General features: G+C 37.3%; 1 protein-coding gene across 4 annotated transcripts in view; it reads left to right on the top strand.

Moving 5' to 3' along the window:
* The first annotated feature begins 11,546 nt into the window (after positions 1 to 11,546).
* Positions 11,547 to 26,323, top strand: part of LOC307131874 (uncharacterized protein) — a 51,054-nt gene continuing 36,277 nt past the window's right edge. For 2 of the 4 annotated variants that reach the window (XM_079825879.1, XM_079825877.1), the window contains exons 1-8: positions 11,547 to 11,775; positions 12,214 to 12,395; positions 12,725 to 12,877; positions 16,441 to 16,723; positions 18,320 to 18,435; positions 18,532 to 18,658; positions 22,784 to 22,851; positions 23,161 to 23,311. In XM_079825879.1, coding sequence (XP_079682005.1) covers positions 12,351 to 12,395; positions 12,725 to 12,877; positions 16,441 to 16,723; positions 18,320 to 18,435; positions 18,532 to 18,658; positions 22,784 to 22,851; positions 23,161 to 23,311 — 943 coding nt within the window. In that variant the 5' untranslated portion in view covers positions 11,547 to 11,775; positions 12,214 to 12,350. Of the gene's footprint in view, positions 11,776 to 12,213; positions 12,396 to 12,724; positions 12,878 to 16,440; positions 16,724 to 18,319; positions 18,436 to 18,531; positions 18,659 to 22,783; positions 22,876 to 23,160; positions 23,312 to 26,323 lie in introns of all 4 variants that reach the window. The other 2 variants (XM_079825878.1, XM_079825876.1) reach the window with 1 other exon arrangement.

Raw genomic sequence — 26,323 nt, 5'->3', positions numbered from 1 at the left:
CTCGGTGGTCAGCTCGCCTTCTGTGCTTCACCTATGACATTGTGTATCGTGCTGGCTCATCAAATCACGCTGCTGACTGCCTTTCACGGTTACCCCTTCCTCTTACTTCTGCTTTCAGCTCTGATGATGAGCCGGAGCTTGTCGCGCTACTGTCTACTGCTTTGACTGCGATTTCACCATCCGAGTTCGAAACTGCTGCAGCCTCGTGTCCTGAACTGACCGCTGTGCGTACTCAAATCGAAAAAGGATGGCCTGTCTCTGTAAAAGCTGTGCATACCGACCTTCAGCCCTACTATCATGTAAGGAATGAACTGAGTGTCAAGGACAAGGTGATATTCAGAGACACTCGCCTCGTAGTTCCAGTGACATTACGACATACGATAATAGCGCTTGCGCACGAGAGTCACCAAGGAATCGTGCGAACAAAGCAGCGCTTACGCGAACTGTACTGGTTCCCTGGAATGGATAAAGTGATCCAGACTCAGGTCTCCTCGTGTGATTTGTGTCAAAAGCTGGATAAATCTGCTCGGACGGTTACCGCCCCCCTCCAACCAGTACCTTTCCCAGATGCACCATGGATTAAACTGGGCATGGACATTGTTGGCCCATTTGACACTGCCGTTTGGGACTGTAAGTACACTATTACTTTAACTGATTACTATTCCAAATGGCCTGAAGTGGCTTTTACATCGTCAGTGACTACAGGGGTTGTGATTGACTTTCTCAACGGAGTCTTTAGTCGCCATGGTTACCCAGTAGAGTTGGTCACGGACAATGGGCCACAATTCACATCGGATGCTTTCACGACCTTTCTGCGAGAAAGGGGCATTACGGCAATCCGCACAGCTGTGTATCATCCAGCGGCGAATGGTGCCATAGAACGCTTTAACGCTTTAAGCTTTAAGTTCTTAAGGACTGTGTACAGTCGGCTATAGTACAGTCCAAGCCATGGAAGCGTACTGTGACAGATTTTCTTCAAGTTTACCGCTCTACCCCACATGCCACCACGGGAGTATCACCCTTTGAATTGCTCCATGGGCGGAAGATGAGAACTAGACTGAACGTTGTCCTTGATTCCTCTGCCAGTACCCTTCAGCCATCGGCTGTTCGCAAACGAGTTGTTCGTAAACAATTTCGGATGAAGTGCTACACGGACGCAAAGCGAGGCGCAAAACGGATTATCCTAAAAAAGGGGGACAGGGTGCGAGTGCGCAAGCCCTTTCATGTGCCGAAGGGACACTGCAAATTCACAGATCCTGTTGAAATTCAGGAACAAGTGGGTCCGAATACCTACTTACTAGAGGATGGAAGGAAATGGCATTCTTCGCAACTGGCACAAGCTGTTCAGATGCCTGATCCTGCAGCGGAGCTTGCGAAGGAAACCTCCGTCTGTAATGAAACTGAGAACTCTCAGCTGGCCGAGGGACGTCCATCAAGAATGCGCAAACCTCCCTCGTGGCTCAAAGATTTCAAGACGTAGATGTATAGTTTACATTGCCTTAAGAATAGGTAGTTAGAACTAAGATACACTTGTTGTGTGCTTAAGAAAGATTCTGTTCAGGAAGTTTAATATAAAGGAAAAGAAAAGTTCAAATAATTGTACTTCCTTGGATCCATGTTCAGCTGCTTGTTATTTAAATGTTCTTATTATTCATTGCTTACTGGTAAGATTAAGGCAGTGAAGAAAATATATTATGTGTTGGGGGGATGTTGTGTCTATATAGACTGTTAATACACATAACGAACACTAGGGGGAGGAGTAACGGAAAAAAAGAAGGAAGTTGGAGGTGTACAGACATGGAGGAGTTCGGTCTGGATTAAAGAGTTATAATCCAAGGAATTCTGTTGTCATCGTATTTTTTATTGTTTTGCAAAGTTAAGTCACAGTACAACACATTTCACATTTTTAACTATAGTAATCCTGTGATACCACAGCATGAGAAGCAGTAGTGTCTGAAGTGTGCATAATATGGAAACTTTATTATCCCATGAGGCCATGGGAAAAGATTTGTGAATGGCTATATAGTAGATGAAAAACAGTGTGTGACAAAAGGCCACTGGAGAGGATTTATGAATGGCAGTGAAGCGACACAACTGATGCTGGTAGGTCACATGATAATGACAAAATTGCGAATGTAGTATGTCCGGATAACATTCATACTACACACATTCATACTATATTTACTTTTATTCAAAATAAGTACCTATTCAGAATATGTGATTTCGGACGCAGCCCCAGTGTGCACAAAGTATTCTCTGGCTGCATCTGAAATCGTATACTCTCTTGAGTAGGTACTTATTTTGAAATAAGTAATTACTTCCCGACCGTTAAAAAAGTAGCCGTTCTATATAGTATGAATGTGTGTAGTATGAATGTAATCTAGACGTACTGTATTAGCCATGTTTTCAATATCATGTGACTTACCAGCGTCAGTTACTTCGCTCAACTGTCATTCATAAATCCTCTCCAGTGGCCTCAATGGAAAGCGTCCATTGTCTGCATGCTTCAGAATCTCAAGTAGGTCATCTGGATACTATTCGCCTACTCTTTAATGAGTACCGTGAATTCGGACATACTACTTTTGTCACACACTGTTTTTTCATCTACCATATAGTGGGGAAGTATGCCATCGATTTTGACAGAGGGAGCGAGTCAACTCAATACTTAAAGGTGTCATGAACTGTCTTTTTTTATACTGTTGTCTGAGGTCAACTTATGACATTCGTGTGGTTTTTACATTCAAAAACATCATAATGAATAAGTAATAGGCTATTTTCTACCCTGGTTTTGAGGCTCTCTCCTGCACGCTCGGATTTTATGGATGTGCTGCACTGAAGACTTGGAAGTAAACGCCCACGGCTAGGATTGGATAAGATTTGCATATTTAATGAGCTTTGGCTCCCCGCGAGTACACCGTGAGGGATTGTTTTGAAATGTGGGAAAACAGCACCCGGAATAATTCATCCCACAGGGCTCGCAAAATGTTTTTATCTGACAAAAACAATAATTTATTTCTCATTTCTCATTTCTCAGAATGTAATTTTTTTATTACTTGGCCCGCCCGATCGGTGGATATAATTAAGCATGATCAAAACTTCCGCGATTGTATTTTTCATTCAAATATCAAGTCAAAAGAGTTAACAACGCGCATCAAGAACCACAAAAAAAAACTAAAGGTATGTTAAGTTAAACACGTACACAATCAATAGATCTATATCAAACGATCTGTAACAATGAAATAATATCACATATAAAAAAACATGTTTTACTCACATTAGTGTGTTGCTTCATTCATTCATGTAATCTCATCCTGTCTGCAAATCCAGTCTCTTGTTTACAAACGAATCCGTGTTTAAATTAACATACATGCAATGTCTTCCCCACGTGAGCTGGATATTCATTAAAAATAAAGTTCATCCATGCATTCATAATATTGGAATCCAAATTAAGCTTATGTGGTATGTTTAGAAATTTGATGTGGTGAAGCTCTCTCTGTAGGCCTATATCATGTTAGTGGCACGAGTCGGTGGGCGGGGCTACAGAATCAGGTCTTGTTCTTCTTCTGTTGAAGCGGTGCTTCACTACACTCTAACGTCATAGCCTGGCACATTCTGAGATCGATTGTTTGCTGGGCCTGGTGTCAATAAAAGCTTTTCTTTGACTAACAAGGAAGTTTTCAGCTTTGAAAATTACAGGACATTCTTATATTTCCATGACCTTCTATATATCAAAAGCTCAAGGGAAAGTTGATTTCTCAATTCATCACCCCTTTAAACTTCAGGCAGATCCATATACCACAATTCAACACAATTGTGAGGTCACAGCAGACTGCTCTTAAAGGCTCCCAGCGTCACTTACGTGCCGCCCGTCCTCTGACTCTCTCTCCCGTCACAGACCTTGCTAAACCACGCCCCCCTCGCCACAACAATTTATACAAAACAAAATTAATTTTAAAGAAAGACTTTCTAGAAAACACAATTCAATAAAGTGCTCAAAATCCATGTCCCCAGACATATGTGCATCTGATTATGTGCCTTACTCATGCTGCTCACTTTTCATAATCAAATTATGAAATTAAAAGATTATAATATTTAGACATAGCCTGACTATATGAAACTAAATAGGCTACGTTTTCTTTAACCCTCTGTCTGACGAAATCGTCGGGCCTTTTGATGGATTTTTTCCTTATTCCAGCGGGAACAACTCACAATACTCCGTCATTTTAGCCATACAGATAAGTGCCAGACATAAAGACATAATTATGAGCAGTAAACTGTCTACTTTTATTTGTGTACACTCACAATAACAGCAAAGGCCGTGGACTCAGGGAACAGATTATTTTGCACTCCACTCCAAACGCTCCAAACGTTTAGTAAACGCAAAGTTTTTCATTTCAAAAGCATTTCTAAATTCAGTTTATATTTCCAACAAATGAAATGCCAAGCCAAAATAACGAAGTGGTAAAAAAAAACCTTTGAGTTACCATGCAAATTCAAACTTTTTGGTCGTCTCTGTATGTGGCAATGCGTCACAATAACCTGGTGTATGTAAAAGTCGATCATTCTTTACAGATGATGGTATGTTTGGACAGAAGACGAGTTCTTTATTAAACTCATAAAAAACAATAGAATATAAAATGCCACAATTTATCATAACACCTCATATGTGCCGCTCAAGTATAAGGTGCTTTCCTTACCATCAGTGCTTGGATAACACGCACGTCTCTTTTCATTAAAAATAATGGTGTGCGGTGGCTGGGATATACACAAACCTAACAACATACGTAGCATGATTTTTGGAATGATTTATCACCAGAGGAAAAAATTATTTTAGTCGCATAACATCAGTAAATGGAAATGCTGTAATTTCGCAATATTTTTTTATCGACTTTTAGAAAATATCGCAAAAGTTTTGAGCCAATCTGTAATGGAAACGCGGCTACTGTTACAGTAACATCACTAAGGATCGCCATACCAAGCTATAAACATGGCGTTGCAGTCCCTGCATAAGCTTCCTTCTGAACACACACTTATGTGAGTAGGCTAAAACATGCTTTTTTTATATGTGTTAGTTTTGCATAACATTACAGATCGTTTGAAAAAACCATATGGTAGCTGAAGCTCATTAAATATGCAAATCTTATCCAATCCTAGCCGTGGGCGTTTACTTCCAAGTGTTCAGTGCGGCACGCCCATCAAATCCGAGTGTTTTTCAGAGAGCCTCAAAACCAAGGCAGAAAATAGCCTACTTATTCATTATGATGTTTTTGAATGTAAAAACCACACAAACATCATAAGTTGACCTCAGACAACAGTATAAAAAATTAAAAAACCAGTTCATGACACCTTTAATTTACCCCCACTCACACAACTCTATTGTATGATATTGAAGTTATTTTGACATTAAACTGTATAATACTTGTAGGTACCCTAATTTTCATTTGTGTATTTTTTTTATATTCTCTCCAAAAGACCAAGCATACATACATCTTTTTTTTGTTTTTTTACATGTGGGGGTTGGTAAGGGTGGGATGTTATTGGATTATTGTTCTTTTTATTTCAATTAATTAAAAGGAAATAAAGAAAAATAAATAACAGTAAAAGTTACATGTCTAATGTAGTTATGAAGTAATAAATTTAAACTATTTTTTAAATAATATTTTATTTTAAAATATGCAAACATTCACTCTTATTCGTATGTCAAAAACGCAAAACGTTCTTGTCTTGTCAAATTCAGAAATAAAAAAAATTAAAAAGTTGAGTAGTTTGCATCACATTTCTCTTGGTTGCTGAACATTTTTATCATAAACAGTTATTAAAAGTTTAGCTACTTAAATATTGCCACATGCTAAAACTAGCGTCATGTTTGAATTTGCACTCATCTTCTGTGAACAGTAAGCCCGCCTTCTTTGATTTGATTGGCCATCTCAGTCATTTGGATATTGGCGAGCGCTGTTAGACTTCTAAGGTAAACCAGCCTGAAATATAACTTAACACTTTTTGTCATCCTAATAGCAAACAGAGCAGTGCGTAATGGAGTGTAGCAGAGCAGCATCAAGAATATAAAATATTGTCTATGGTGGTTACGGCCATGCTATCTAATGGTGCGTAAAATTTTACAAGGGAAAAACTAAATAATAAATCAGCTCCAAAGCAGATTCCAAGTGATCAAAGGCTTTTAGGGTGTTCTATTTAAACCTATTGCAAGGGTCTGCCAGTAGTAGGCACTACTGTGCCTGTGGGCCACCTTGCTCTGATGCAGAGTTGTTTTTTTCAGCATAAACTCTAAAAATAGATCAATCCAAAGTGAATGTTTAAGAGCAAACATGTCGAAGATTAGCAGATGGGCTGTAGATTAATTAGATGATAAGATATTTCCTCACAAAAGTGGTTCATAGCTCTGTGAATCCTCTCCTCCATTGACATCCATTAAAAATGGCCTCTTGTCTCCTTCCCTGCGTACCGCTTTACAAGGTTGCCTTTACGTGGCTTTGGTGCACAAAAGTCTCCTCTCGATGCATCCTCGATAAAAGGGGTGGAGCAAGAACACATCCGGCTATTTGAACTGTACTTGGCTATATGTGAACTTTGAATTGGAACAGTACTTGTGCAGCAACTGATGACATTTCACAAGTCCACAAGAACACAAGTACAGTATAGAACACATATTGGGAAATGGTTTCCTTCTTTGCTGCACTTTTTTCACTCCTCCCCTCACAGCAGATCACGCTTTACTGAAGTGTATGATATGATTATTTTGAGAATGAATCGCATAATATTGTATAATATATCAATAATGTTGAGATTTAATTGCATAATACTTGTAACTACCTTATGTTCACAGTCAAAGTTTACAATTTATATTTTTTTCATTTGTGCAATTTTATTTTTTCCAACAGCTATTCCTATGGAATTTTATATATTTTCTCCAACAATATGCATATAGAATGGTACATAAAACAAATTCAAAAAGGGGTTTAAATAACAAATCAGCCAGTGAATTCCAAGTGATCAAGGGCTTAGTGCGTTCCATTTAAACCTTATGCCAGTAGTTGGCACTGCAACGTAAGCAATGATGCCATGCCCTGTGCAGGCTCGGCAAAAGTGTGCATTGACTGCAAGTTTCTTTTGAGCAGCCTTCTGAAACCTAAAATGACAAATGGGACACCCTATATGGTCTCATGTGCTGTGTTCGAAATCACCCCCTATACCCTCATTCAATATTCCCTACATTACTCCACTAATATCGTCTACTTGAAGGAGTGAATGAAAATGATTAAGCGTACATCAGTTGTTGTAGGCCTACGCTCTTTATTGTGGGATTGAATGAGTGCACTTAATAATGTCCACTATGGTTTCGGACACCACTACAAATGGCTGTCCCTTCAAATGTTGCCCTATTTAAGGGTATAAGGGGCGATTTCGGACACAGCCATTAATTTTACGGTTTAACGGATACGCACATGCGGCAGCCATTGTAAGTCCACAAGACCGAAAGGGCATGTGAAGTGTGCCATTTGGAACAGTGACATGCTATTTACACCATCTTTGTGCATCGTCCTGTGGAAAAATGAGTGCACCATACACCGGATCTGTAAACGTAGAGCACATAATTGCTGATAATAGTGTACACTCTAAAAACGTTTACTATGATTTACTAAATTTTTTTGGTGAAACATTTTTACACAAAAAAAATTGAGTAAATTTTAAAGTAGTGAAATCAATTACATACACTGTATGAGCTGAGCAAATGCAAGTAAACAAATTAAGTAGATCTGTGTAACTACATTTGGTATATTTACAAATAAAATTGAGTAGAAAAAATTGAGGGAAAACATTTAAAAACAAATATTTGAGTAAAATTAACTGTTTTTATTTATGAGTAATATTAACTCTTATAGTATAGCTTTAATAATAACTTTAATTTCCTCTAAACCTTTGTAAAATACATACCACACTTATACATGACATTGGCCTTTATTGTCGATGAGTAAAGCAATACAGCATATTACAGTTTTGACATGTATACAATATTTTACAACATATTTACAACATTTAAACTCATACAAACATTTTAGAAGTAAAAATTAAACATTTAAAAGTAATTCAAGTGTAATCAACCTGTCTGTTATCCAATTTCCACCGTATCATTGCCGTTTCTCGAGCCTGAGATGGACTCGCGCTCTGCGGGTGGACTTTGAACTTCAGACCGCCGTCCTGCATTTCACCCGTAGCCGAAAGATGCTACAACGCGCCTGACTCCATAACCTGCCAATAAACAGACAGTGCAGAGTTTTAAGAACATTTTATCATCCAAATTAATTATATTCATTATCTTAAGGAATAAAGTCGTGTTTTGAGCAAGGCAGTAGCACCAGGGGCTTCAAAGACAGATGCACCACTTGTTTACTCACATTGCGTCCCTGTATGTTGTTTTGCATTAAATAAAAAGATTTTAAGCTCAGTAATGATTTTATAGATAAAATAAAACACACAAACCTGAATTTCACAGAGGAAATGTTCCAATTCTGCAACGCTGAGAAGAAGGAACTGTTCTGGAGACTGAAGAGAATTCAAACAGCCTGCGCTCAATCAACCGTCGTCACGTCAAGGGGCGGGGGAGGGGTGCAGTGTTTTAATCAAGTAAACTTTTTTTTTTTTGTAAAATTTCTTCAGTGCATGTTAAAGGTGAACTATGTAGGATTTTTGCAGTAAAACATCCAGAAACCACTAGGCCAGTGTTATATATTTTGTTCAGTTGAGTACTTAGAATATCCCAAATGTTTTCAACTATTTGTAAATCGTGAGAAAATTGCTATTTTAACCAAGGAGCCGGGACGTGTGAGCTATGCGTGTGAGGGAGTCGCCTGTCGATTGCGTCATATCTGCGTCACCCTCGGTCTCCGGTTTTATTCAGTGAAACACTTTACTCTCACTGCATTGTGAACAAGTGTCAAAGCAGCCGCCGAGCGAACGTCATAACTTCCTTTTCAACACACTCAGATATATCTAATACGATAAACAGAGCTGCGTTACCTCACACTCAGCACTGGAGAAGAGGAAGTGCCGCCGGCAACCGTGTCATAATAAAAGTCCTGCCAGCGACTATGCCATAATAACAGTCCCGCTCTTCAATCGCTCCTGCGGCCTTGCTCAGCTCCACAACACTCGCTCCTGCTCTGCTTCACTACAGTAATGTTAATAATCGCATCCATGAACATGATTTCTGCCCGAGTCCTATCCTGACTGTTTCCCACCGGCTGTGAGGTGAAGACCACATGTCCCGAGATTCTGCGCTCAAACGTGGCGTCATCAAACTACGCCTTTGTTTTGAACAGGCGACCTCTAGTGGACGGAAAAGTTACATAGTGTAGCTTTAAATATTAATAATCTTGATTAGAATTAAGTAATATTTGTGGTTCTTCAAACAGATCGATTTAATTATCCTTTCTCAAATATTTTGATAGAAATTTAACAAATATATTAAGTATATTTGAAATAAATAATTGGTTATTCGAACCATAGGGGTAATTCTATGGGGGGACAGGGGGACACGTCCCCCCCCAATATTCAAAGAAGGACAATTTGCCCCCCCCAATATTTGATCATACTGTATGATTATGCGGGCAATATCGATGTGATTGCAAATACGTCTTTCTTTCCAGCTCCGAAAATATAAAATCCCGGCAGATCCATTTCCCAAATCCATTCGACTGGCCTTACACTATACACTAACAAAACCTATTTCTCCTGAAATCCATGTCATGTTTTCCCTATACCTTAAGTAGCTCGACGGACAAGTAGACTGATAAAACGTAATTAACAAAAATAACTAGGGAATCACCAAAATGCAAGAATGATTCTGCATTCATTACTGTAAGTGGCGATTGACAGTGAATGATAATGTATAATGAACTGACGGTAACTAACGTTGCACTGTTGACGCTCGCGCAGCCTCTCGAGGAGAAATCGAAACATATGCACCGCTCACACAGAGAAACTCAGTAACACACTGCCGTAAATATGTAGAAATGTGGAGTTTATTTATATTTATAACATGATACAGTAGTAGCAATGTCATATTACCAAGAGTGCGGTTTTCCTGAATAACATCACGACTGAAAACGTCACGCTGATTTCAAATGACAGCTCCATAAACAATTATTAACATTACGTCACTTACATTTTGATGCAATATTGAGTGTTTTTGTTCTATTTCAGCAGCGAAAATAGTTCCAAAAGATCACAGCAGAACGCGTCACAGCAACAGCGTGTTAGTGAATGATTCAGCGTTTTGAATGAATCTATAGAATCAAAGATTCAATGAACTATTCGTAAACGACCGCCTCATTCTTGAATGAATCAGTGTTTGAACAAATCGACTCAATGACTCGCTCATTAAGACGGTCACATGCTGCCACCTACTGGTGCTTTAGTTTCATCTTTACAACATTTCTTATTTGTATATTCAAAAAATATTTAAAACAATCTCATAACATTATTTAATGCAGTTGTAATTTTTCAGTGTAAATTATTTAATTTTACTGGTAACAGCCAGTGTCGTCTTCTAATTTAATTTATTGATACAATTTAAGAATATAAAAGGAAATCTGAATCATAGCCTATATTTAATAAGATTAGGGGAAAATGCCCTTTATAAAAGGTAAAAATATCACAAATATGCATATGTCAAAGCTGATTGAACAATGGTGAGAATATTGCTTCAGAATAAATGTTATTTACAACACACACACAAAAAAAATATTTTGTATTGCCGATTACAGCCTATGTTGTATGTTACAGCCGATGCTGTAATCATTACAGGGTGAGTATACGTTGGTTTGACGATCAGATCTAAGAAAATTCCTTGTTGTGTTACACAATTACAAACATTCAAACTTTTATTTTATTTTGATTAAAAAAATGTGTGCATGCGCCACCACAACAAGTCCCACAGCTGTCCCCCCCAATGTGTGATTGACAATTTCGCCCTTGATTCGAACACTACCGGTAAATTCTTTTTGTGAAAAAAACTTAAATATAACTGTAAATTTGAGACAAACAGTCAATTATTTTGGTATGTTCAACTCAAAACATCAAGTAAATGATATTTAGAAATTGTATTAAGTTGATAAAGTTAATTATTACTGTGATATTCACTAAGCCACTGAATTATTTTTTAGAGTGTATAGGCAGAAACAAGTATGAACTCTTAATAATTGTTGTAATATTTCTTATTTTGAAGTGAAAATTAGCAATACCATGTTTTCTGTAGGCTATATATGAATACATTAGCCTTAATGTAAAGTTAAATAAAGTTTTTACACACAATTTAATTTTGGCTATTTCTTTTAAATTAAACCAGTTGGATTATGTCAAATTAATTTACTGTAATATGTTTAACACATTTTTTGTATTATTTTACTGAAGTTTAAATAATTCAAAGAGTTGTGTCAGTAAAGTAATTTAGTCAGTGAGTGAAGCTACTTATCTCACTTCATAGCTGACGACCAGGCACAATGTACAGTAGGTGGCGGTAATGCTCCAAAGCAGTGAGCGCGCATTAAACAACAACAAGAAGAAGAACATTGCGCATTAGCAAGAGATGAGTGTACAACACATTGATTAACCTAATAGAAAATAAAGTTGCTGTATCGACGCTTTTAAATTCAACACACAAATATAGTTGACATGTTAAACATGTACGAGTGAACATATTGCCATGCACTGTGTTCGACATGTGACGCGATATAATTCCATGTTATTGGGAGGCAGGTAAGATTGTGTAAACTGGCATTTCATTTAATTTTCAAATATTCATAGTTGCTGCAAGTCACGGTTTCAGTTTTAAGCGTTTAGTATCAGATTTCTGCCACCATATGATTTGTATGAAGATGTGCGAATGATGTTCCGTTGATGTTGTTGTTATTCTTTTTTCTTTTCTTTTTTTTCTATCGTTTGAGTAGATTTGTGATTATTGTTGATGGTGGTTAGCAGTTTGTTTAGATATTCATTTATAATATTTCTCCTCTGCCTGAACACAGAAAGCTTCAATTAGATGACATAGATAATGCACCCGAATACTAATACTGATTTTAAATAAATGCATACAAATTATTTATTTATGCATTTATTTGTACATAATTAACAAATAAACATTTATATATTTAAAGTATAATATTTACGCATATTATTTATTTTATTTGAATACAGGGCAGTGGAAGTCCAGGACCGGATTTGAAGGACCCTCCCTCCAGTTAGTCCAGTATGATGACTGTGAAATGAGTTTTGTGTAGATTTGCTTTACTTTATTTAAAACCTTCTGTCCTGGGCCACAAGTTGTGTAAACAATGCTGAAGTGGTTTTCGGCAGATGAGCCTGGCTCATCTCATGGAGTGAGTATTAAACATTCTTTAGTTCAAATACCTCATGCACATTGTTTTTGTGATGTATTTAATGCCTCCTCCAGGGAAATCATCCTTAAATGTTTAGTGTGGGAATGTGTCATGTCAACATATTTATTTGGTGAGATGCCGCGTAATAATCATTGCATTAGTTATCGCAAAATAATACCCTTCAGGGTAATACAAGCCCCCAAACACACACCTTCCACGGTGGGGTACTGATCATCCTGACTGGGTGATTTATGAGGATAACCTTCTGGGTGTATATTATCCATTACATATATGTTCATCATCATTAATAGATCCTTTGCTTGTCTCAGGCTCCTGGCTCCCTGACGGTGGACACAGGCACCGACATACGATTTTCTGAGATCACTGAGCAGCTGACGCAAATGCAAGAACTTGTGGCTCATTTAAAAGAGTTGATCAGGGAGAAGGATGCAGCACTCGGGCTTAAAGATGGACAAGTTAAGGTAACTTTCAATTGTGAAAAATATGTTCAATGCTTCAGTGGCGTGATGCCCATTGTTTTTATTTAGTTTATTCAAAAATGCATTAAGCTGCTGTTCAGACATACAATCACTTGATTACATCTCTTTTATAATAAACATGTTTTTAAGAAGGGCTCAGTCCTACTCGTTTTGCAGAGCAGGATATATTGACAAAACATCTTTGGGAGGAAATAATGTTAAACTTGGCTTAGTTCAACATTTTTGTGTAATTTCTATTGCTTTCCGTGTTCTTGGACTTTTAATGTTTAACTTATATAACACTTTCACAATTTAAAAACAATAAAAGCTTAATTTGCACAATGGGAATTAGCCCCAAGGAGCAAGAAAGAGAAAAAATAAAACGTACAGAGCCTTCCGTCAGCATCTCCATTATTTTCAATGTTGTCTGCTCAGCTAGTGCAGTTATCCCAAAAGTCTGTCATATGGATGCTGACAATATTGCTCATTGTACTTTGATCAGGGAGCGGGTGTCACGTGACACATAATATGGCACTTCATAAAAACGTCTTCTCAACATACAAACAATCACATTCATTAAATATAAACCAACATACCAATTGCAGTTTTACTCTAGACCCTAGTATGCATGGTGTACTGTTAAAAGCTGCATACAACTGTATGAAAATATCAAAGAAAATATACATGGTCAAAGAATAACTGCACTTATCAGATTCTCACTGTAATCATGTGCTGGCACGTTTCCTATATGTTTACACTACTAATACTATGTACAACAACATAAATAATTTAACATTCATTGTTACACTGTGTAAATAACAACTAGATTCTAGCGAAAATAGCATATTTTCTTAGCAATAGATGCTATTTACACTGCAAATTGTGATTTATATATTCTATTTACACCATGTAAAAGTAGCAGTTCTTTGCAATATATGTAAATATTAATTCGATTCTATTTATACTATATTTTGGCAGATACATACTATTTGCACCTCAGTATTGATGTACATTAACAGGATGTAATTATAACATAAATTATTATATTTTTTGGATGTTGCCTTAATGGGACAATAAAAGCCCTCCCTACACCTAACCCTACTCGATTAATACTTTTATTATTATTAAACATTTCGTTAGGTATTTATTTCCACCTTTTAAAACATTTTCTTCATTTTTATTGAAAGTAAATGCCTTTCCGATGTGATATTTGATGGGAAAAGGGAGAATTGCGAGCCCGGCAAAGGGCAGATTTGAACCCGGGTCGATCACGTCAAAACTAGGGTCCATGAGCCTTATGCTCTACTCTACACCACTGAAGACGATGATACACGCACATCTTTTTTAATCTTGTGTGGCCCAACCAGGCATTGTTGGGCGGAGCTAGTGCAAATAGCACTTGCCAACAATATGTGCTATTTGCACTTGGTGTAAATAGATACTCCGTTAGAATTATTATTAGTAGTATCTTCATTATTATATTAATTGAATAATAATAATAATTCTAAAAATGTTACATCCATACTTTAAAATGAAAGTTAATGCAAAAAATCTGAATAAATGATTCAAATACTCACTCAATACCATTTAAAGGGTTCATGAAATAGATTTTCAGATCTTTATATTATGCTTATGAAGGTTAGCTTATGAAGTTAGCAAACTTTTTGGCACCAAAAAATGTCCAAATATTTCTAAAAAATATAATTTTCTATCCTCGTTTTCACTCTCTGTCAAAAACACCTCTTTCAGAAACACATGTAAACGCATTGGCAAACTTTACCGCACCATATCCACGCAGTATGCATGTGTTTTGATACCTGAGATATCAGTGCTTTTTCTCACGCTTGTCTATTATCTATATATAGTTCTAAAACGTCTCTGGTTACTAAACGCAACTTCGGTTCCCTGAGATGAGGGAAAGAGACATTGCATCAGAAGCTGACACCTTAAAGGGAAAATCCTTTTTTTATAGACGATACTGAAGCCTTATACATTATTTTCACATTTGGATAGTTGACAATTACAGCATTTCACAGATTTGTAATGAGACGTGTTTGTAAACTTGTTTTCCGCCAAAATAAAAGCCTGACTGCATTTTCCGTCAAAATAAAAGCTCACTGGTTTATCTTGTGCATTAGGAAAATTAGGACAAAACTAATTATGAAAGTTTCATTTATTTTTCAGTGCATTTATTTTACAATATATGGCTATTATTGTCATAGGAATAATATTATAACATGACGGAGGTAACAAAATATTATTCTTATTATTAGTAGTATTAAGTAATGTATAGTGTAATGTAGACTGAGACACTATATCACAACTAAAAACAAATGTGTTTGATGCGATTCGTTAAACTCTGGACAAAACAAGTCTTCATTCATTAATTTCAAACGATTTTTTACATAATGAATTATATATATATATATATATTTTTTTTTATATTCAGATTTTTATTTGAACAGTTTAGACATTTATAAATAGACTAATTTATAACACTAAAAGAACATTTTGTCAAAAATGTATCTATCTCTAACAAAAAGTAAAAAAAAAAATATATCCAGAGTCATAAATTAAGCTTAAAAGAATATATAATAAATGTGGCATCTAACGTTATATTAAAATGTACAGTTTTACAGACTATAAACTCTTTATGTAGCCTATTTTAGGATTTGGAACAGTTATGATGCATTATAAGGGAGGATCACTTCATTCAAGTAAAAATGTATAAAAGACAAAGAATGGACATATGAGGTTTCCAACCGACAGCAACGTTTTGTAAATATAATAAGGATTAGTAGTCTATCTTTGATTTATATTGTGAAGAGTGCAGTATTACTTTACATTTGATTTACTTTATTCAATTTCTGTACCTGAAAAAAATTTTACGCCTGAAAAGCACTGTGGTTTTATTTGTATCTTTGTTCGATTGTATTTATTTGTGGCTATTGCTTGTAATTTGATTATTTTTTCTTATTTTATAACTGACTCTTTACTTTTATTCAATAATTTCTTTAATTTTCTTCAACCTCCTATATGTGTAAATATCAAGGACATGAATGATTGATTTTTCATTACATGACCCCTTTAAATAAAAAAAATGTCATCATTCCAGATTGAATTATCACATATTTCAAATTAATTCACGAAATGTTATATTATCACTCTATAGTCGCTGCTGTATCCAATATTATTATTTAAATAAGTACAAGGAGTTCTGTTGCTCTGCTTGATCCATTACAGAGAGTTCTTGCTCATTCAGGCTTTCACTTTCTTAATTTTTTTATTTATTTAGTGTTAGTCAGGATTCATGTCTGTATTTAATGGGCATCTGTTAGGACTGCAGCAGTATGTGTGTTATCAGGAGTCTGATATGACTATAATCTATAATCTGATATGACTAATCTTATTATAATGTGTAGCTTCCTCGATGAGAAGTGTCTGTTTGTATGTTTTGTGCATACATAAGTAAATTAAATAGTCGGACCTCTACACTTTTAAGTCTCTGGTGCTCACATTTATCTGATTCATTTTGTTAACTTATGTGTTTTTTTTTTTTTTGGTAGGAGCTGACAGAACAAATGCAACACTTGCGAAGCGAGAGGGAAAACTTTCAGTCAAAGCTGGAGGCAGAGCGTCACATTACTCGGGCTCGGCTCAGAGATCTAATGGAGAAACATGAGGCTGAGCTCCTTAGGGTTGCTGGTAAACATGAGGCTGAGTTGTCAGAGAAGGAGCAGGCCTTACGCAGACAGCTTGAGACTCTTCAGCGCTCTATATCACTACCTGCAGATGCCTCAGCAAACCAATCCACCTGCATCACATCTCAGAGAGTCACAGAGCTGCAAGGTAGTCAACTATGCCTCATACTTACAGAATGCTATCTGCAGTGCCTGTCCTATCAGAGACTTGGCATTTCAAATGTCGTTTATACAACAATAAACCTGTTCTTAGTAGGGGGTCTGTGATATTGACAAAAACAAACTATATTTCCTGGGATTTTGTTAATTATAACCATAATTTGACAATATTTTACTAAGTGTGTTTTTGTACTGATATCTTGGCTGGTTTAGACCTGTTGAGGACAGCTGACTTCCAAATCGTTTCATATTCTGTGCTGTGGTCGGTTAACATTGGTGACATAAATTAACTTTTCTACTATGAGGCATTATTTGCCCCATAAGTGATTTCCAGGCGATTTTTTTTTAACCTTTTATTAGGGCAGTTTTTTTTTAAATCTGATTAGATGAATACGATAAACGCACTAAAACATGCACTACCTGGGTAGTTAGGGGCCAAGCACCGAAGGTGCGGAGGCACCTATTGAAATCGTTGGATTTCTTCTTATTATTATTATTCCGCGATTTAAGTCTATGGCAGCCCATAGAACCATTTGCGGGAAAGTTATGAAATTTGGCACACAGATAGAGGACTGGCCCAACATTAACCACACCAATTTTGGAGTCTCTAATCCCTCTAGCGCCACCACCTGTCCAAAGTTTCACTCATATTTATGCTAATAACTGTTGAACCATAAGGGTTAGAAACAAAATTCTTTTCCCCGCTGATTCCTTGTCTCACGCCGATTCGAAAGCAACCTATGACGTAATTTTCCATCATGAAAATTTTATTAGCAAAACAATATTAGATTCAAGATGATTAGTCAAATTGTTCTCGAATAACTCGCAAATGAATTCGACAAAGTGCCCACAAAAATGAATGTCAGTCTATATCTCTGCAACGTTTTAACATATTCTAACCAAACTTGGTGTCTGTTATGTCAACCATGACCTGAGGCTGCCTGCTGCGTTTCGGCGCAGTGCTACCTAGTGGTCCAGAGATACAAAAATTGCATATTTTTAATTATAACTTCAGAATGCTTTAGCCAAAAATCACAAAACTGGTCTCTTTAAATTTGGGGCATCACGCCGAACCATACCGTACCCAATTTTCCCATTTCAACCATTTTGGGCATCTGCCATTTTGAATTTAGTTCAAAACTGCTATTTTTTACGAATGCATTGGCGTATCATTACAAAACTCAGCATGTGTCTTTGGCATCAAGCCCTGACAGTACTCAAAAAGTTTCGGGGAAGCGCCACCATGTGGACAAAAGTTATAATGAATTTTCCAAAAATGCTAATAACTGTTGATTAAATTTGACTATTGTCATAAAACTTGTTTTAATTGATTCCTTGGGTCATGCCAAGAACATAGATTCCAATTTTACCATATTTTGCTAAACTTCCTGTTCGCCATTTTGATTTCCTTTACAAACCTACTTTTTCGAACTCCTCTCAGACCCGTTGTCTGATTTTCACCGAAATCGAATCGTAACATCTTCAGACCATGACAGCAAAATAATTTGCCTAAAATCAACTTAAAATGCCTTTAATTGCTTTCAGTGGTTTTGTTTTTCTTTCTGTTCTTTTCTGTCCAATTCAGCCCAAGTCAAACTGAAAGATTCCGAGGTCAGTAAAGCAGAGACAAAGTTCTTAAAGATGAAAGCATGGTCCAAGTCTCGGATCAGGCAGCTCGAGCAGGAACTCAAAAAAGTTCAGGTAAGGTTAGGGTTAGGGTTAGGGTCATTTTTCATCAGATTTGCACGTAAATATTCAGCTAAATTTAATTAACTTTTTTTCTGTTTTTGACTTCAGCCTGGAGTATGTCTTAATATGTCCCCTGACATCACGTCCCTACATGGTCGCATTACTGAATTGCAAGAGGAGAGAGAGGAAATGCTCAACAAACTGGAGCTGTATGAAGATATGAAGGCAAAAAATGGTACAAACAAGTGGAGCCAGTATTTGAGTGTTTGGCTAGTATTATAGACCAACAATTAAAATATCAGGTATATTATAATTATATGCACTATTTTTAATTATTGGGACATACACTGTATGCCTTGGTTGGATATATATACAAAACCCCATTTCCAGAATGAGAGTTGGGACATTTTGTAAAATTCTATTAAATCAATAATCTGTGATTCGTTAATTCTCTTTAACTTTTATTTAACTGACAAATGTAAAAAGAACATTGTTTTGTACTGACCAACTTAATTTTATTTTGTTAACAATAACACATTTTTATTTTGATGGCTGCAACACTCCAAAATAGTTGGGACAGAGGCATGTTTACCACTGTGTCACATTACCTTTCCTTTTAATTGCACTTTTTAGTAATTTGGGAATTGAGGATACTTGTTGCAGTTTTGTAACAAGGATTTTTTTGCCCAATCTCGCCTGAAATAAGACAGCTGCTCAACTATCCATGGTCATCGTTGTCTGACTCTCTTTTTCATGATAAACCATACATTTTCAATAAGAGAGAGATCTAGACTGAAGGCAGGCCAGTCAATCACATCCATTCAACGTCATAGAGTACCACTCTGCTGTAGGACATGCAGAATGAGGCATGTCATTGTCTTGCTCCCCAGAAAAGATGTCATCTTGATGGCAATATATGTCTCTGTACAATCCCAATATACGCCTCCACATGAATGGTACATTCACACATGCAAGTTACCCATGCCGTTTGCACTGATGCACCCCCATACCATGACAGATATTTGCCTTTGCACCTGTCTCTGATGGACGGTTCCTTTCATCTTTGGGACACAGAACTCCATGTCTGTTTTTCACAAAAACAAGCTGTGGACTCATCTGACCACAACACATTTCCACTGTCTGTTGAACATCTGAGATGAGCTTGGGCCCAAAGAACTGCATAGAATTTATGGATGTATAGCTTTCTCCTTGCATAACAGAGATTCAAGTTGCATTTCTTGATGCAACAGCAGACTGTTAAGTGACAACAGTTTTCCAAAGTATTCCTGAGCCCATGTGGCTATATTAAACACAATAGCATGATGGTTCCTCATGGAATGCCATCTGAGGGCTGGAAGATGACGCCCATTCAACAGAGGTTTTCTGTCTTGCCCTACACGGCCTGAGGTCCTGTTTACATCTGGTATTAAGATGCGTTTTTGTTGATCTGATCACAAGTGGACAAAGCTAAATACAGGTGTAAACACGGTCTAAAACATTTTGAGCTTGTACACTTTTGACCACTTCCAGAGGTAGTCGAAAACGCACTAGACCGGATTGCTTTCGTAGTGTAGACGCTCATGTGGTCAAATTTGTTTGAACTGCCACAAAAGATTGCCTGGTCTCCGCGCGCCTACTGACCTAATTCTTAAACATGGGAAGCGTGCTAGCCAGACGGGATTTAAACTTCGTTGGCTGAAGATCCAAGTTTGGTTTGAAGATGAAAAACGTACCAAGCACAAATGTTCTTTCACCATTTCTGATTTCTGCTACTATCAGAGCAGAAATGAAAGCTGCTGCTCTGGTTTTTCCGTTATCTCAGTGAAGTGACATGTGGCCAAGTATGGAGTCCCATACTCAAAATTTGTGTTCTGCATTTCACCCATCCAAGTGCACACATACAGCAGTGAGTCCTGAACACACACACACCGGGAACACACACCCGGAGCAGTTTGCGGTTAGGTGCCTTGCTCAAGGACATCTCAGTTGTGGGTAATGACAGTGGAAGAGAGTGCTGTTCATTCACCCCCCCCCCCCCCCCCCCACCTACATTTCCTGCCAGTACTGAGACCTTCAGGTTAGAAATCCAACTCTCTAACCATGTCCAACCAACGCATACAGAATGCATATATCCCAATAATAAAAAATTGTTCATATAATTATAGTTAAAATTATAATGAATTAATTAGATATTTTAAAGGGTTAGTTCACCCAAAAATGAAAATTCTGTCAGTAATTACTCACCCTCATGTTGTTCCAACCATGTAAGACCTTCGTTCATCTTCGGAACATAATTTAGTATATTTTTGATGAAATCTGAGAGCTGTCTCACTCCTCCATAGGCTTTCAGAGGGAATGAAACTTGATGGCCCAGAATAGTAAGTAAAACGTCATTTAAGGAGTCCAAATGACTACAGTGGCTCTGTATTAAGTCTATCATGCGACGAAAATACTTTTTGAGCGGAAAAACAACAAAAATAACGACTTTATCACACTATTATTGTTGTTGCGCGAGAACTGAGATTAACCCTACTCCGAAAGAGTGAGCAGCCAGTAACAAGTAGTAGTAGAAGAAGAACGCCGTAATCTCAGTTCTCGCGCATGCGTCGTGGCACTCCCGCGAACTCTCGTCAGAGGCTCAAATTGAACAACAATAATAGTGTGATAAAGTCGTTATTTTTGTTGTTTTTGGACTCCTTAAATGACGTTTTTACTTACTATTCTGGGCCATCAAGTTTCATTCCCTCTGAAAGCCTATGGAGGAGTGAGACAGCTCTCAGATTTCATCAAAAATATACAAAATTATGTTCCGAAGATGAACGAAGGTCTTACATGGTTGGAACAACATGAGGGTGAGTAATTACTGACAGAATTTTCATTTTTGGGTGAACTAACCCTTTAATTGTTGCTATTTTTTTTAAGCATCTCGTAAATTTTTATTCAATATAGACTCCGGGATCAGCACGGACCCAGTTTTATGATGGTAGTCCATAAAAGGAAAAGTGGCACGCTCCATGAGATTTAGGGCCAGATTTTCTAAATAGGGCAAATGAGTTTCCAAAAAAGTGCAGATGGAAGCAGAAAGTTTTGTGTGTGATCTACTGACAACGTGCAAATTAAAGAACACAGGCGTAGCCAGATCATTTCCATAATGACCAACGCAATCTACTAAGAGCAGCGCAAATTAGCATCTGGTTTAAAGGAACACGTCACTATTTTTGAAAATAGGCTAATTTTCCAACTCCCCTAGAGTTAAACTGTTGCGTTTTACCGTTTTCTAATCCATTCAGCCGATCTCCAGGTCTGGCGGTAGCACTTTTAGCATAGTTTAGCAGCATAGATCATTGAATCTGATTAGACCATTAGCATCTCACTCAAAAATATTACCAAAGTTTTGATATTTTTCCTATTTAAAACTTAACTCTTCTGTAGTTTGCCTATTTTCAGGCGCTGCATAATATCATTTCTGCCTGCGGCACCCGTGGTATGGCAGCAAAGTTCCTTGATTATTACACAGGAATGAGAGTATAGTTCGGCTTAGAAAATTGCAACTTTTAATTTTCCGTCTGTCTTAGTACACGATGTAACTACAGAAGAGTCAAGTTTTAAATAGAAAAATTATCACAATGTAATTTTTTTTTAGCAAGATGCTAACCAGATTCAATGAAATATGCTAAAAGTGCTACCGCCAGACCCGGGGATCAGCTGAATGGATTCGAAAACGGTAAAACTCCACTGTTTAACTCTAGGGGAGTTGGAAAATTAGCCTATTTTCAAAAAAAGTGGCGTGTTCCTTTAAGACATGCTATTTTTGGGTGGTAAATAATTGCGCAAATACCAGTAAATTGACTAGCGCAAACCTGAGTAAATTCCATTGCATGATTAATTTAAATATTCTCGTCCCATACATAATGCGTCTTAAAGGGAAATCCCTACAAATGCATATGCAATAAGGTCAGCCGCAAAGATAACTGTCCATGCCTTTTCGGTGCTCATTTTTCACTGCATGTCTTAAGTAAATTCAGACAGTATTTTTTTTTTATAACGGCAAAAGTGGGTTTGCGCTGGTGTAAGCTGTTAGCAAATCTGGCCCTTAATATTTAGTCTTTCATCACTATTTGTTACTTTCTTCAGAAAAAATATTAACAATTTTAGCCAGGAAAGTTTCTGAAATTTGGTTGATTTGACATGGAATTTCCCAAAATTGAAAGAGCTTTTTGTCACATTTATTTGTAGAAGTTTTAATTCCATAAAAAGTAATGCATCAAGCATTTGATTTGACTAATCACTTTGTGGGTACTTGTGTCCATCCCTAATTTGCATGTTGTCTTATGGTAAGATTTTGTTGGGACATTGACAGATGAACTGCAGAAGCAGCTTATGGAATATAAGGAACAGCAGAGGAAGATGCAGGCCGACCTGGAGCAGGTGACCAAGAGAGCAGCATCACAGGCAATGATTCATTTATTTAGCTTTTATGACTTTATTAGAAAAGTAACGATTAAACCACTGTAACGGACAGCCAAATGTGGCCTATTGCTTTTTATTTATACTACAGTAAACAACATTATCGGTTTTCTAGGGTCTCTCCTTAGAAAGGCATTTTCAGTTTTATTTAGCATTTGTCACTAGTGTTCAAGTGGCACTTTTAAAAGTTAACAATAGTATTTAACTAGCCTCACTAGTCATGAAGTGGGTTGAATTGTGTATACAGTATATGTATATTTCTGAAAACAGGTGAGTGAGACCTGCAGCATGGATGATGTGCAGGTGATGGAGTGGCAAGAAATGGTTTCCATGGTGACGGAGGCAGAGATGGTTCGAGATCAGGGTCACGAGAAAAATGTCATGTCCTTCAGAATGAGCCACATCGATGAGGAGAGAGAGGGTGAGGATGCATATGCTATACATTCACAAGTGTTTCAAAAAAAGAATCGTAGCTTCTACCTAAAAGTAAAGACAGCTGTTACACAGCTGATACCGTGTCCTAACCAGACTTGCCGCGACATGCGATAAAAGGTATCTTTTTCATGTTAAGCAGAGTTTTTGTCATGACTAGCCCTCGACGGAAGGACAAGAACATTCTAACCGTCAACTCATAGAGACAGAGCGTATTTAGGCCACGCCCACACCGGGGGGAAAAACAATCCAACGCTCTCCATTGACTTTGCATTGCGTGAGGCTGCATCCTTGTCATTTCGGACTTATAACAAAAAACAGAACAATATCTAAAAGCTGATATGTGACAAAGTGTACAGCAAACAAGCTAAAAAACACAGAAATAATTTTTTATAAGATGTCGACCCAAAAAAACGAGAGTTTAAGGAGACAAAAGTGGATAAAGGCAGTAAAACGGGACGCTTCAGCAGGAAGCATGGGTAAATATTGGGATCCTGACACAGTACGTCTCAGTATGCCAATGAGTGCAGTAAATATGTTGTCACTGTTAAGTCAAATATCCAAATTTCAGTTTTATATATGATATTTCCTGTCACTGATTACGCTCGTTTTTTGGGTCAAAAGCTTATAAAAACTTCTGGGTTTTTGGTTGTGGGTTTTGTTTAGCTTGTTTGCTGTACACTTTGTCACATATCCGCTTTTAGACATTGTTCTGTTTTTTGTTATAAGTCCGAAATGACAAGGATGCCGCTTCACGCAATGCAAAGTCAATGGAGAGCGTTCGATTGTTTCCCCCCCCCGGTGGGCGTGGTCTTCAGATTATGACGCGTGTCGCTCTGTCTCTATAGTGAACAGACAACCAATTCTATGACAAAGATTGTTTTGGTAACTCGGTATGTATTTTTAATAATGTTAAAATGCTGTAGTGTTCATGAATATGATTATTTTGTCTGCACGCTCTTCTGATTGGCTGTGATTTTTGTTTGACTTTATCGCGTCTCATAGTCGCGTCACGTCTGATGTGGACAGACACATTTTTTGTTGCTGGAATCTTATCGCATCGTGTCTGGTTAGGACATGGTGTTAGGTAGACAAAGCAGAAAGCATGATCAACTGTGACGTAATAGACGTGCATGTTTACACTTCAAGTGTTGCAGGCTAAACCAATTATTTTTTTTATTAGCTATGTTAATATCAGAGTACTTTTAAACTAGTAAGACTGAAATAGTATTGTAAAATGTACTCCAATCACTTTTTTTGTTTGTGCCCTCCATTTTTTTAGGGGTTAGCTAACTTTATTTATTTATATAATTTTATTATAAAACAATTGTATATAGCCATTAACTTCTTTATTGTGTGTTTTAAGTGAGCCATACTTTGTGCACTTCAGTGGCTATGATGCCTCTCTTGTCTGTTGTTCAGTGCAGAGACATCTGAAACAAAGGGCCCTATCATACACCTGGCGCAATGCGATGCAAGTGTTTTTTGCAAGTGTTAGCATTGCCCAGCGCAGTTAGCATTTTTACGTCCAGCTCCACATTATTTAAATAGCAAATGCCCTCGCGCCCATCGAGGTGTGAGCGAGGTGTGTTCAGCTGCATTGTTGGTGCGTTGCTATTTTGAGGCAACTGAAAACAACTGCACCATTGACCAACAATCTGCACAACATTAGCATAGTATTTTTTGTTATTTAAATGCCGCATTAGTATTGTGCACCTATAGGCGGGTCCACAACAAGCGTACACTCGGCTTATTACATACACAGGGACGCGCAGCAGCACACAAACATTTTTAAATATTAAAAATATTTATTCCTCTCTGGAGAAGTGTTCAGTCTTTCTGCTTGCAAATTCCGCCATGTAAATAGCGAATCCGCCATGGTGCAAGCGCAACTGGCTTTTAAAGGGAATGGAGGATGAGACTCTGATTGTTTTTTTTTTTACATGTTACGCCCAAAACACACCCATGACTCATTAAGAGACTAGGTACAACCCTTTTGAATTTGCACATGCCCTAAGTGTACCTGCACCATGTGCGTTAAAATAGGGCCGAAAGAGTGAAAAGTTTTTGTAAAATACACAAGCATATTAACATGCTGTACTTGACTGTATTTACGCGTCTTTGAAACAAGTCTTGCTTGATGGGTGAGGAGCATGAGACCACACATTTAAAAGATGCATTGTGAACACAACTTAGATTTTTAAATTAACGTTTTGGTGGGGCAAATCTTCCAAAACTTGAAACCGTAATTCCTAGGTTTTCATGATTTTATATAAATTTGACAGCTGATTTTGTTTGCTCTGGTTGTCTGTTTTGTTTCCACACTTTACCTTGGATGCGTGAAATTTGGTTACCGTTTGTTTATTCTTAGATTCTGTTGTCCTTACTTGCTATGAATTGTGAAAGAGGATAAACCCTTTAGAAAACATGTCTGATGCTGTGTTCAAAATCGCCCCCTATACCCTCATTAACTATTTCCTACATTACTCCACTAATATAGTCCACTTGAAGGAGTGAATGAAAACGAGTGAGTGAATTCGGAAGGGCTGCTGCTTTTGCATAGTTTGTGCTTGCTATTTAATAATTATTTGAACTCTCCCATGGAAACTATAGCATGTATAAACTGTAATTAAACAATTTAATAATGAATTACAAAGGAATTTATACCTGTATGATTGATATTACGCTGGACCAGCGCGGTTTGGAAAATGGATGGATGGATGGATGGATGGATGATTCAGCTGCAGGTGCCATCTTCTGGCGAGACGTGGGATTTCATTCAGTGCGCGACTCTCACAGTGCATTGTGGGTATTCTCTAGCCGTTGAGCGTACATCAGTTGTACACTCGTTATTGTGGTGCCTTTGGGGTTTAATGAGTGCATTCAATATCGTCCACTATGGTTTCCGACACCACTACAAATGGCTGTCCCCTCAAATAGTGCCCTATTTAAGGATATAGGGGGTGATTTCGGACACAGCCTGGGTTTCTTACATCTGTTT

This window comes from Gobio gobio (assembly GCF_949357685.1).
Source record: "Gobio gobio genome assembly, chromosome: 9".
NCBI lineage: Eukaryota > Metazoa > Chordata > Actinopteri > Cypriniformes > Gobionidae > Gobio > Gobio gobio.
Note: the sequence above shows the minus strand (reverse complement) of the source record. Positions and strands in the feature narration are given on the sequence as shown.